The 14,520-nt window shown below is 43.5% G+C and overlaps 1 protein-coding gene across 1 annotated transcript in view; it reads right to left on the bottom strand.

Annotated features, from left to right (window-relative positions):
* Window positions 1-14,520, bottom strand: part of LOC131499477 (zinc finger protein 215-like) — a 62,553-nt gene that overhangs the window by 42,563 nt on the left and 5,470 nt on the right. The window contains exons 3-5 of the mRNA XM_058707516.1: window positions 12,903-13,003; window positions 10,933-11,059; window positions 7,505-7,597 (exon numbers count right to left, since the gene is read on the bottom strand). Of these exons, the coding sequence (XP_058563499.1) occupies window positions 7,505-7,597; window positions 10,933-11,059; window positions 12,903-13,003 (321 nt within the window). The remainder of the gene's footprint in view (window positions 1-7,504; window positions 7,598-10,932; window positions 11,060-12,902; window positions 13,004-14,520) is intronic.

Here is a 14,520-nt window from a genome sequence, read left to right as displayed (position 1 = left end):
GGTCACGATCTCGCGGTCCGTGAGTTCGAGCCCCGCATCAGGCTCTGGGCCGATGGCTCGGAGCCTGGAGCCTGTTTCCGAGTCTGTGTCTCCCTCTCTCTCTGCCCCTCCCCCGTTCATGCTCTGTCTCTCTCTGTCCCAAAAATAAAAAAATAAAATAAAATAAAATAAAATAAAATAAAATAAAATAAAAATGTTTTAAAATAAAAGTGCTTCCAAATTAAAAATTAAACCAGGTGTGCCTGGGTGGCTCAAGTCAGTTAAGCATCACAATTTGTGAGTTTGAACCCCACATCAGGCTCCATGCTGACGGTGCAAAGCCTGCTTGGGATTCTCTTTCTTTCCTTCTCTCTCTGCCCCTTCCATGCTTGCTCTCTCTCTGTCTCAAAAATAAATAAGTAAACTTAAATTAAAATTAAAATTAAACCAGAATATAACAGTAGTACCAAAGCTATCAGATATATTAGGAATTGGGTGGGGAGGGGAGGAAGGTATATCTCTATCCCAAGGATCACATAAAGCATTAAAACATAAGAGGAGGGGTGCCTGGGTGGCTCAGCCAGTTGGGCATCCAGCTCTTGATCTTGGCTCAGGTCAAGATCTCACGGGTTCATGAGTTCAAGCTCTGCATTGGGCTATGCAATGTCAGTGCGGAGCCTGCTTGGGATTCTGTCTCCCTCTCCTGCCCATGTGCTCTCTCCCTCTCTCAGAATAAATAAATTTTAAAAAATAATAATAATATAAAAATATTTTTAAACTTAAAAAAAATAAACTTAAGCAAAATTAAAAAGAGGAGACTGCTGTAGATTAAGACTCGAGATCAGACAACCAAATGCAATTTGTGGACCATGTTTGGATCTGATTCAAATAGGCCAACTGTAAAAAGACATCTTAGCAACAACCAGGGAAATCTGATTATAGCCTGGGTAAAACCCTTTGTTTGAGGTGACTTAATATTTTCCTTTTAAAGTAGTATATTAAAGTTTCAAAAAACAGGGATGAGACAATTGAAAGAAATGTATTAAGTGAATCACAATCCTGATATAATGCAGATTTTGCAAAAATGGTGAAGGGAGAAGTGGAATGGCTGAGATTGATAAGAGCCTGAATAAACTGATAGCCTTGGGGAAAGAAGCAGATTTCACAGGACAGGAGAGAGAAGCCATCAAGAAGTTACAGCAGGGTTTACTTGGAAGTGAAGGGAGAGAGATTAAGGAGGGTATAACAAGTTAGAAGTGTTCAGAAAAGAATGGGAGCTTGTTGAAAAGGTCGAGGAGCCAACATGACAGGGTTGGAAGCTGGCCAATGCCATACAGCCAAAGCTGAAAGAATCTGAACAAATGAATACCAATAGTACTAAATTACAACCCATAAGATAAAGTAAATATCCATGAATCCATACTGCTATAAAAAACATTACTGAGTAAATAAATAGGGAAGGCAACTCTTCCTCACAGGAGAATTCTAATTACTACGTGTAGAAGGAAGGAGAGAAATAAAAATTCACCATTGCTATTGCAGTGACAGTAGAGTAATAATGCACAGAGTAACAATGGCTGTAGACAAGATCCGCGTGCTAGATGCTAAACTTTAGTGACTTAAAGTTTGAGGAGAAGCTGGATAGAGATGGCCCCGACTTATGATGGTTCAACTTATGACTGTCTGACTTTACAATGGTGCAAAAGCAGCATGCATTCGCTTGAAACCATACTTCAGATTTTGAATTTGGATCTTTTCCCAGGCAATCGTATGTGGTACAATACTCACTTATGATACTGCGCAGTGACAGCAAGCCCCAGCTCCCTGTCAGCCTCGCAACCAGAGTAAACCACCAGCACACAAACATTATGTACCCATGCAGTCATTCTGGTTTTCACTTTCAGTACGGTATTCAGTAAACAACATGAGATATTCAACACTTAATCATAAAATAGGCTTTGGATTAGATAATTTTGCCCAGCTGTAGGCTAACATAAGTTTTCTGAGCACATTTAAGGTGGGCTATGCTAAGCTATGATGTTCAGTAGATTAGGCACATTAAATTAATTTTTGGCTTACGATACTTTCAATGTATGCCAGGTTTTATCAGGAGAAAATCTCACTGTAAGTCGAGGAAGATCTGTGCTTGCATGGTCTCAAAGTTTCTCCAGCGAGAAATTTATTGACTACAAAGGGAAATCAATAGCAACTTTACAACAGAAAAACCCAGCGCACGCCATTTTAAATCAAGGCATCAAGGCTAATTACCATCACCATGATGAACAAGATGCATTGACATCGTTTCCTCTTGTGGTAGTGGTGACAAGATCATTAATCAGTTTATGGTGTGTTGAAGAGGGGACTGTGATTAGAAAATAGGGCCAGCCCATGAGGTCTGTTTCATCAAGAACTTTGGAAATGAAGAAGGGGGGGTGTGCAGCTAACGCTCATTTGGCTCATCAAGTTCTGATGAGTCCTGTTTGTTTTTAATTTCATGACTTTGGAGCCGCCTATTGTAAACCAGCCTCAAAATGGCTGGAAGAGAAAAAGCTGGGCAGCGAGTAACAACAGCAACAACCCCCCTTCCAGGCAAGGAGTCAGGTTCTGGGACTCCAGGTCCAGCTGGTTACCATGTGTCTTTGTATTTGACCAGCAGGCAAGGCAGTGATGGAGAGCCTTTATCATTATAGCAATATGGTATTAAAGAGATTTTTAGTGCAATTCAGGGCTCATACCTTTAAAAGGAAGTGTGTTCTGCATTGCATTAGGATTTTAGGTGAAGTTGGCATGCTAACAGTGCCAGAGCCCAAGAAAGCTCTCAAACAAGATTTGTTTAAAGGGGGGAGAAGGGAAATAAGAAACCACAACCCCTCAGACAACTATAGGAAACTACCAAAAAACTCTACTTGATCAGTAATGGTTTTATGATCTATAAGAACAATTACAAGGAAGTGTTTAGCAAAAATATACTTTCACAAGTTAGCATCTCAAATCCTAAATCCTGAGAGAAATGGCTATCAAAACTTCACCCTAAGAAAGCTTTCTGAACCTCTAATACTGTGAGTGTCTTCCTCTGATTTCACATGAAACAGTGCCGGGACTGCTCAAGAGGAAGGTGGCTGAACTCGGTATCCTACTGTACCTGTTCTTCTGAGAGGATATGGCAGGAATAAAGCAAGCCTGGGTTGAACATCAAAATATGAAATAAATGTCTCATGAAATCACAAAAAAAAACCCACAGAACCTGGGTTTAGTTCCTACTTCATCCCTTACAACCTAGGTCACAACTGACAACTTGGGACTTTCAAGTTTGCTTTACCTATAAAAACACAACAGATGTGCTCACTAGGTACACTGCAGCATTCCTTAAAAGATCAAATAAAATAATATACATGGCAATGTTTTGTAAATTATGACGTACTGTGTAAATACCAATTACATCAGCTTTGTGGCTAAATTACTATAAGCACAGCTTGAAAATCTTTTTTAACCATGCTCTGGGTTGATGCATCCCACGTGGTGATGTTACTGTATGTAAACACTTCTAGAAAAACTTGGGAATAGATTGCCTGCCTGGAGCCCAACTGCCAGTCACAAACTTTTTGTCACGGTGTCAAAATGAAGGTTTTTCCAATAAGATGAAAACAGAGAGGGAGGCAAACCGTAAGAGACTCTTAAATACACAGAACAACCTGAGGGTTGCTGGCGGGGTGTTGGGTGAGGGGATGGGCTAATGGGTGATGAGCATTAAGGAGGGCACTTGTTGAGATGAGCACTGGGTGTTACATGTAAGTGACGAATCACTAAATTCTATTCCTGAAAACCAGACTACACTATATGTTAACTAACTTGGATTTAAATTTTTTTTTAAATGAAGTTTTTCCATCTACGAATACCACCAAAGAAAGGCAAACTCTATTAGCTTCTTTCCTATGCAACAAAGATATTCTTTGTAAGGATTTTCATCTGTGTGACTACTGACACATGTGCTGAATCTTCTTTTGCAGAAAGACTGTTGTATACCCTTGCAACTATTCGCCATTTTAAAAATCACACCATGATGAAATTGTGAGGGATGGCGGAAGGCCTTCTCACATTCAGAGGGTCTCTCTCCAGAATGAAGCCAACGATGTTGAGAATGTTCTCTGACTAGAGGTTTTCAGTGGGAATTGCACTCATCAGCTTTCTCTTGAGAATGGAGCTGATAATGTTGAGTGAGGTAGGAGGGTCGGCTGAAACATTTCCCGCACAGCTTACACTGGTAAGGCCTCTCTTGGGCGTGAATTCGATAGTGTTGAATGAGGTGTGAAGTCCTGCTGAAGGCTTTGCCACAGTCACAACACTGACAGGCTCTCTCTCCAATATAGTCATGTTTCCGCTGATAGCGAATGAAATACGTCTTAGTGCGGGGCAACCTAGGGGGAAGAGCTTTGGCTGCCTCGTGGGCTTTGAGATGTTGGAAAAGATGCACATCCTGGATAAAGGCTCTGCCACACTGGAAACATTCGAAGTAGTCTTCCTGACCCTGAGTTCTTACACGGCCACACGTGTTTGTGTGCCAGGTGAAAGACTTTCTACCTTTACTGCATCCACGAGACTTCTCACTGGAATGAGTCCTCTGACGTCTGGTGAGGTGTGGCATGAGGTTGAAGGCTTCTCCACATCGTTTACATTCAAAGGGTTTCTTCCCAGCATGCAACTGCTCATGTCTCTCACGAGCTCTTTGGGTGATAAAAGTTCTTTCGCAAAATCCACATCTGTTGTCTCTGTTCTCTTGGAGCAAAGGCTCATCAACCACTGGCTGGGGGCTGGTGACAATTCCAGGAGTAGCACATTGCTGGGGGTCCTTTCCTGGAGGACCTTCTGACTGTTTAGTGAGATCTGAGCTTCTTTCAAAATCATCACTGTCATGGCCTCTTTCCTGAGCGGGGGTCTCGGGCTCACTCATCTTTATAGGACTTGAAAGTTTCTCCTGGTCGACCTGGTACAAGTCTGTTGGACCATCAGGAGAAGACTCTCCTTCGTGGACACTGAAGAAGTTACCTACCTGTAAATCCTCCATTCCCACCCCCAAGGATGGCTTTTCCACAGGCAGGCTTTGCTCTGGAGTTAGATCTTTGGTTTTAGGTCTTTTTTCCCCATCTAAAAGAAATGTAAAATTTCCTCTATTCCTTCCTCACAGAGACACATTGTAGAAACCGAAGAAAGGGAACAAAAAGAACTGGTCTCCCGCAGATTGACAGGGATTTAAATGTTTTGCTAAAAGTTTGGATTTTCTTCTGAGAGTAGTAGTAGTCAAAACTTTATGCTTTATACAAAGGCAACCCCCTGGGTGGTAAAGAAACTGAAGCCAAGGAAATCAAAGGTGGCATCCTGGCAGACATCACGGTGTGTGGGCAGAGGACAGATGAGATAGCAGAGCCAGACTACGATCAGGCACGCATCAGGATGGGGATAACCAGACCCATCACAGTGGATTAGATGTTTCGGGAAACGGTCTTTGAGGAGCTGACTCAAACATGGAGGACTGAGATAGCTGTTCTGCCAGCTCTCCTCACAGAGTCCCCCAAACCTGTCCTCTACAATCCCAGCACCGGCCTCCACGAGCTTTAGCCTGCAAGAGCAGACTCCCGACTGGTTTCTCTGCTGCTCTTCCTAAAGCCCATTTTCCACAGAATCGCCAGAGCGGTCTTTCTAGAACAGTGCTGCCCAGTGGAATGCCCTGAAATGAGGCAAATCATCTATATTTTTGCCGTCTGATACGTAGCCACTAGCCACACATTGGTAATGAACACTTGAAATGCAGCTGGTGTGACTGAATTTAAATTTATGTACTTTTAATTGGTGTAAATTCAACTACATGTGTCTAGTGGCCACTACATGAGACAACACAATTCTATGGTGTCAATAATAACACCTCATTCCATGGCTCAAAACCTCTGTCTGTCTCCTCAACCTCATCCCCTGTCCCCTCCACCTTACTCAGACCATATTGCTTTTCTTCCTGTTTCTGGAACACCCAAGCTCATTCCAACCTTGGGGCCTCTGAATTTGCTATTCCCCCTGCCTGTAACATTCTCCCTCAAGATTTCTATGTGGCTCCCCCTCCATCTCGTTCAAATATTCCTCAGTGAGTTCTTTCCTGACAGTCCTGGCTTCAGCAGCCTCCCATTTGTCACTGTCTGCTTTACACTCAGACTCTATTATTTGCCTGGGTATCAACCATCACCCCCACTAGAAGGCAAGCTCCATGGGGGAAGGGATTTGTTACTGTATCCACAGAACCTAGGACAGGGCTGGCCCACCACAGAGGCTCAGTAAATATGTATGGAATGACCGAGTGAGCCAAAGAGTGAATGAACAGACTAAAGAAGACACTGAAGGCAACACAGAGGCAGGTAGAAGAGTCCCCACGGTAGATCCTTGAATTTTATTGGGACATCCACTTCTCTGCCCACACAGGACAAGGCAGGGAGGGCTGCACTGATCAGCACTAGACTGGGCACAGCTACTGGTTCAGGAGTGGGACAGAACCCAAATGGAACACTGAAGCTTCCTCACTCATGACAATGCTTCTTGGACTCACCTGCTTTCTCTTTCTCTTTCTTTCTCTGTCTCTCTGTCTCTCTCTGTCTGTCTCTCTCTTTCTCTCTCTCCTTGCATGGAAAGAAGAAAGCAGATCTAGGATTTGTTGGCAGAGTGACAAGAGGAAATGAAAGTAGGCGTTTGATAACATCACTGAGCCCCCATTTCCAATGATCCCTGAGGTCCACATAAGCGGTACTGTAAGCTAATAATCCCCCCTCCGGCTTATACAGTGTTGGTGTGGTTTTCTATTGAGAGGCACTGAAGGACAACGACGATCCTGGCTGATACACAGTGACCCAACTCAGAGAAGGAAAGGATTTCATAAAGATGGCAAATGTTATCATATTGTAGCCACAGAGTTGGAAAAGGTAAAGTCTAGAAGGTTCTTGTCCTGAAGTCATAACAATATTGGTAGAACACAGTGTGAGAGAGGGAGAGGGAAAGACAGAGAGTGTGTGTGTGTGTTGGCAAAGGTGGGGGGATGGAAACGAGATTGTGAGGGTAAAGGAGGGAAGGGGAGGGGAGCCTCTGCATGTCAAATCTGAAGACCTGGCATGAGGGAACATAGGAGGCAAGTGGAAGGAAGAGTGGTGTCATGCCAAGGTTTTCTCTTGTCTGAGTTAAAAAGGAAAGACCTGGGACTTCTAGCTGCAGAGGCAAGGGCGTGAAAAAGCGCAGGGGTTGGAACACTAGAGAAAAGGGAAACGGCGTCCCTGGAACCAGGCAGGAGAAGAGCTCAGTCAGCAAGAAGAGAAGACAAAAGGAGGTACTAAGTGCCCACAGGGGGTGAAGCCTTGAGAGCCCTGAGTCAAGCGCGCCTACCGGCCCCCTCCCTGGCCTGAGCGGACCCTGAAGAATGCCCTCTGACCACAGCTCCCAGCCCCCAGCCTGTCTTCCCACGATTCCGGTTTCCATGGGCTCTCTGCTCTCTACTCACCATGATGCATCTCTGTATCGCTGTCTTCCTCCCTCACATGTGACTCCTCCTCTTCCAGCTGTGAGATAATGTCAGGTTTAGAGAACTGGTACCCTGTTGAAGAAGGAGACTCATAACTGGGGGATTCTTCCCTGACCCACAGCAACTCCCAGCCTAGGCTCTAAAGACTCTGCAATAATAAGGAAGATGCAAATGCACAAGAAAGAAAAATGAAGCCCATTTCTAAAGATTGATCAGGGCCCAAGGGACAGGTGGCATTGTCTGGAGCATTTTTGGTTGTCACAAGTTCAGAGAGGAAGGAAGGCTATTGATATCTAGTACAGGGGCCAGGGAGGCCACTAAACATCTTGAAATGCCCAGGACATTCCTCCACAGCAAGCAACGATCTGGCCCACATGTCAGCTGTGCCACGGCTAAAAAACTCTGCTCTAGAATAAAACCCGAGGACAGTGTGCTGGGCTCTCTACTTCAGCCTGGGGGATCTGATGTCATAGCTGCTCAAAAAGTAAACGACATGTGGTTCTCTTCCTCCTGTGATACCTTCATTCCCTTGGTCGTGAAATGCTCCTTTTCCCCTACTTCTTTATTTCCCAAACTTAAGTCATTTGCATACCACCTGCCATGGTCTGGATGTTCCTGTCCCTGTAAAATTCATATGTGGAAATCCTAATGCCCAGTGTGGTGGTGATAGGAGGTGGGCCTTTGCGGGGTACTTCAGTCATGAGGGTGGAGTCCCCATGGATGGGATTAGTAACCCTATTAAGAGAGGCTTCAGAGAGATTCCCTGGCCCTTTCCACCAAGTGAGGAGACATCAAGAAGCCTGTGACCTAGAAGAGAGCCCTCACCTGACTGTGCTGGCCCCCCGATCTTGAACTTCCAGACTCCAGGACTGTGATAAATAAAGATCTGCTGTTCAGAAGCCAGCCATTCTGTGGTGTTCTATTACAGCAGACCAAACGAACGAAGACACCACCTCGTTATTTCCTTGCTTACTGTCTGTCTCACTGCACTGGCATTAATAACATCCACAAGAACAGGAATCCTCATCCATTACCTATACCGCAACCTGGCACGCTGACAAATTTATTACTGACCCTCCCATTTCAGCCCTATCTGTGTGCCATTTATAGTAGTGTTTAGTGTTTAATACTTTTATTTCTTTTTAAAAAATGTTTATTTATTTACTTATTTTGAGAGAAAGAGAGCATGTGTGCACAAGTGCACAGGGGGAGGGGTAGAGAAAGGAGAGAGAATCCCAAGCAGTACACAGCCTGATGTGGCACTCAATCTCATGATCTGTGAGATCATGACCTGAGGTGAAATCGAGTCGGACACTTAACTGATGGAGCCACCCAGATGCCCCTTAATGCTTCTCTTTAGATCACCTCTTTTTTTTAACTTAAATACACTTTATTTTTTTTTTTAAATATTTTTTCAACGTTTTTTATTTATTTTTGGGACAGAGAGAGACAGAGCATGAACGGGGGAGGGGCAGAGAGAGAGGGAGACACAGAATCGGAAACAGGCTCCAGGCTCCGAGCCATCAGCCCAGAGCCCGACGCGGGGCTCGAACTCACGGACCGCGAGATCGTGACCTGGCTGAAGTCGGACGCTTAACCGACTGCGCCACCCAGGCGCCCCTAAATACACTTAATTTAAATGGAAGCTTTATATCAACGTTAAAAACAGAAACCACTGTTATTTGCAAAAAAAGAAAAAACCCTTAAGGTAGTAGAGCAATAGCTCCACCAGAAATGAAGATTACTGAGTGCTGCCGGTCTAAGGCTTAGGGCCTCAGGTCTGCTCTCTCTTTACTCAGATGGGAGACCAACAAGATTTACTACCCAAAATACCCTTGGGTCTAACCCACCATACCCACCCCACACTTAGGAAGACAACATCCTGGGTGATATGTAAGATCTCAACTAACCCCAAACCTTCAGTGACGCAAGAGGTCAAAGCATCACAAGACAGAAATGCCTCTGGGTCACCGCATGAGGGCTGAAGAGGTAAAACTGATTTATTCCCTCTATTTTAAGTCACAAATATGGTAACTGAGAGAAGAGTTACACTGGAAAAGGCACTCTTTTTGCCTTCTTCGTGACCAATAAAAGTCATGGTTCACATTACACACTCTTGTGCCAGGTTTGAAGTAAGGCACCCCCAACCCCTGCCCCACCCCCCAGGTCTCTGACTTCACAAGGACCAGAGCACCAGCTTGCTGCCAGTGGAATGCTGTTTGGTTTTGATTGTGTGTTTCAGGAGACCTCAGGGCCCCCCAAAAAGCTACTAAAATGAGGATCCTGACACTGGCAACAAAAACATGTAGCCTGTCAGGAGAGGCAAACCACCTTGCCTCTGGATGTGAAGAGAGACTGGGAATCTCTGACTCTAAAAGTTTAAGTCCAGCAGAAGCCTTTGGAGCTCCTGAAAGTTTCATCGATTCCTTCACGCATTCAAAAAACATCACCACGTGGGTTGCCTGGGTGGCTCAGTCAAAGTGTCTGACTTCAGCTCAGGTCATGATCTCACAGTTCATGGGTTCGAGCCCCGCATCAGGCTCTGTGCTGACAGCTCAGAGCCTGGAGTCTGCTTCAGATTCTGTGCCTCCCTCTCTCTCTGTGCCCCTCCCTGGCTCATGCTCTATCTCTCTCTGTCTCTCGATAATAAATAAACATTAAAAAAAATTTTTTTTTTTTAAATTTTTTTTTTCAACGTTTTTTTATTTATTTTTGGGATAGAGAGAGACAGAGCATGAACGGGGGAGGGTCAGAGAGAGAGGGAGACACAGAATCGGAAACAGGCTCCAGGCTCCGAGCCATCAGCCCAGAGCCCGACGCGGGGCTCGAACTCACGGACCACGAGATCGTGACCTGGCTGAAGTCGGACGCTTAACCGACTGCGCCACCCAGGCGCCCCAAAAAAAATTTTTTTTAAATCACCATGAGCCTTCTACTGCACCAAGACCTGATGAAGCAAACCCCTGTCTGGCAGTACAGCTATTTAATTTCAGGGAACAGATCCTGGGGCTGAACCGCTTAGGGTCACACCCCAGTCAGCCACTTAGTAGCTGTGTGGTTTTAGACAAGTAATTTAACTTTCCCAAGACAGTTTCCTCATATGTAAAGTGGCAGTAATAATAAAAATAACAAGAAATATATCTCCCCCTCACGGAACTAATATGAGGAATAAAGGAGTTAGGACAGGTGCAGTGCTTAGACTAGTGCCTGATAACACATATTAAGTACTCAATGTTACCTCTATGATGAGTAACTGAATTTGATATTAAAATACTGTCCCTGGTCTGGGTTGAGATTCAGATGTGGTGAATCACCGTTACAGACGTTCCTGATGTGAGGAGAGGAAAGAGGTGAGAACTACTGCCTTATCAGACAGAAACCAAGTTCCATGGAGAAGACGGCCTTACCTAAGGAGACCAGGTTCCTGTAATTCTCCAGCATCACCTCCCGATAGAGATTCCTCTGAGCAGCACTAAGGTAGGTCAGTTCCTCCAGGCTGAAGTCCACAGCCACATCCTGGAAAGTCACCAACTCCTAAAATACCAGAAACAATTCTAAATGGTCAACATCCAGAGATTATCCTAAGGGGGGAGAGGAGTCTGATGAGAGAGGACTGAACATAAAGCATTCAGACCGGCAGAAAGCTTCTAACCCAAGTGTTGTAATCCAGAGGGTGTAGGGACTTAGTAAAGTACCCTTCTGTCTTGAAGTACAAGGAAAGAGGGAAAATTTCTAAGACAGTTCCTGCTGCTAACTACGACAAGTTTGGATTGGAGGAAGAAGATCCTTTTAAGCCACCTAATAAACAAATAATGAATATGCGTAACTGGAAGCTGAGCAGTATACCTCAGCCTCAGGAATCAGAGACTTAAGTTTAAGTCCTGACTCTGGTTCTTATCGTCTTTGTGAGTGTGGGTACTGAAGCCTCCGTGACTCATCTGTAAAACCCAAAGAGCTCATAGATATTCAATCATATTAACAGAGAAATGCAAATAAAAACAACAAAGTACCATTTATATCCATGCAACTGACAAAACTTAGTAAGTCTGACAATACCAAATGTTATCTAGTATGTGGACCCATGGGACCTCTTGCTAGATGCTAAAGGAAATGTAAATTGGTAAACTACTCTGGACCCAGAAATTCTATTCCTAGGTATATTTGTTCATGTGTATTTGGAGACAGATATTCTTAATAGTGCTGTTTGTAACATCCAAAACCTGGAAACAACCCAAATGTCCGTTTAGAGTAGAAGAAATGGTAGAGTCACAGAATGGAATAATATTCCAGCAATGCAAACCAATTAACCACAGTTACACACAACCATCTTGATAACCTAAGGTTAAAAAGTGCATACTAGAAGACTACATGAGAATATGATACACACTTTATTAATACACATCTCTTGTGTTTTCAGGAAAACATTATGCAGATCAATGAACAACTGATTTAACTAGAAGTCATGTACTGGCTGCCCAGCAACTACAGAGGGGTTTATCTGGCTTTTATTATGATTTTTTTATTATTTTAAATATTTAAAATTCATATTAACTGCCGACACCAAAAAAATTGTAGATTTAATATTATTAACTGGAGTTTTAAAACCAGAAGTCGGAAGACCGGAGACCTGAGCCCACATTCTCACATGGCACCACCCACTGAAGCTGAGCACAGCTGCTCCTTAGATGGACACTGTAGGGACAGAGGGCCACTCACAGGAGCAGATCTTCTAGAGCAGTGTTTCTCAAACTTTTTTTCCTTGTCTCTCCCCTCAAGGAATCTTTTTAGACTATTTCTTCCTAATCGCCAACCCCCATGAGGCTTTTTTCTGGTTCTAAAGGAAACGCAGTGTATTGATTTCATTAATTTCATTATTTATGAATTCATAAATTCATTAATTCCATTAATTATCATTTAGGTTTCAAAATATGATTTAACATGAACATAAGGAGAGTATTTTTGAAAAAAAATAAAACCTCTCAACAGTACTATGTCCCTATATTAGCTGCCATTTGTTTCAAATATAAAGGAGCATAACAGTGCAAACCACATGAGGGTTGTTTTGAATAAGCCAACACTGGGCATAAACTGGAATACTAAGAAAACAAACAAACAAACCAATTAATGCAAGAAATAGAAAAAGAGGGAAAATGTCCTGGGATGGTGATTAAGAACAACAGAGAAAAATAAAGCAGAGAAGGATATAGAGTCAGGAACAAATTTTAAACAGGGTAGCCAGGGAAAGGCTCACTTAGGTGATACTTATATAAAGACTTAACAGAAAGTGAGAATGTGGTTTAACTGGAAAGGGAAGGTCTGGAAATCAGGAAGGTGAGATCCCCATTTGGAGAAGAAGTCAGAAGAAAGACTGACTCACCTGGGGTCCAGCAGATAAGGGGTTTTCAGACATCTCTGTGTCCTTCTTTTGTTTTCTGGTGTTCCTCTTTTCGGCAAGGACAAAGTCCTGAGCAGGGAAACCTTGAAGGGAGAAAGGAATGACCACGGAACTGAGTTCAGTCTGGCAGCACCCACAGACACAGAGAGTGGCTTGCCACCCCACATCAACCCCGCCCCTGCCATAGAAGACAGCAGCAGTCCTGGACTTCCTGTAAGAGAAAAACCAGAGAAATCTTTCCTCCTCTCAATATAGCAAGTTCCAAAAAAGAGCTCTGGGCGTTTCCCAGCTCTAAACCCTTCAATGACTCCCCACTGCCTTCCACATGAAGTGCAAGTTCCCTTTTTACCAGTGGTTCCCAGCCTCACTGTTCAGTTTCTCAACTGTAAGACAGAAATAATAATACCTATGCTCGGAAGGGATCTTATAAGGATTAAGCATTACATGTACAACACACACACAAAGCATGTTAAAGTGGCAGCTCTTCAAGCTTTTCCTACATCTTTTTCATTCACTGATCTAGAAGACGGCCACCACATTCCCCACAGAAACCTGCACCTTGAAGGCCTGCCCTGCCTGTAGTCTCTTCCCAAGTGCACCTTTCATCAATCTGTTGTTTCTTCCTCATATCCTAGGGAGCTTTCTTTCCTTTTCCCTGAATTCGAGCTCCATTTGTTAATAGCTCTGGCCCTTTGGCCAAGTTTTTAACTTCTGGGGCAATATCCCCTATGTCCACCGGCGGCAGTATAACACTATGGTTGGAGTATAGATGCTGCAGCCAGCTGCGGGATAGGAATCCTGACTGCCGGGTACAATTGTGGGCAAGTTATGCAACCTCTTTGTGCCTCTGTCTCCTGTACAAAATAAGGTAGTAACTATTTCAAGAGCTATTAAGAGAAGTAAATAAATTAGTTATGTATAAAACACCTAGGATGTAGTACATTGGAAGTATCCAACGTGTACCGTCTTCCAAATTCTTTCAAGGGATGAAGGTGCACAGAATTGGGTTAGTTAACGATCCTTAATTCACGATATCCGTACTAAACCACGCACGACCCTACTTATTTTAAATGTATTCATTTACAAGTATAATTAATGCCTGTGAATTCACTACCCAACCCCCAATCTAGAACATTCCCAATAACTTACACCTACTCATGTGCTTTTTCCTGTCCACAACCCAGCCTTTTCTCCAGAGATAACTGTAGTCTTATATTCATATTTTTTGTTCCTTTGTGTGCCTCTATCTCTCCCCCTATCCATCTCTCTCTCCCCCTCTCTCTATATAATACTCCTAAACAATACTTTGTTTTTAGTATCATTTTTGTTCAAAGGACTATGAGGAATAAATGGCTTTTTTCTTTCACTATTAAAATACCCTTCTTTCATTATTAAAATCCCAATCTGGAAACTTGAGTTTCCAAGAGCCCACATTTTGGTAGAGGTTAAACTTCCAGGCCTTGTTTATCTCACATTTTATACCCTCATTTTTCTGGCTGTGTGTATTGTTTTGTTTTGTGTTGGTACTAAAGTTTAGGCTGGATAATAAATGGAGCAGGGGACAACAAAGCTGGAGAGAAGGTATACTCTCAGAGAAATA

The sequence above is a fragment of the Neofelis nebulosa genome, chromosome 17 (assembly GCF_028018385.1).
Source record: "Neofelis nebulosa isolate mNeoNeb1 chromosome 17, mNeoNeb1.pri, whole genome shotgun sequence".
NCBI classification, from domain to species: domain Eukaryota; kingdom Metazoa; phylum Chordata; class Mammalia; order Carnivora; family Felidae; genus Neofelis; species Neofelis nebulosa.
Note: the sequence above shows the minus strand (reverse complement) of the source record. Positions and strands in the feature narration are given on the sequence as shown.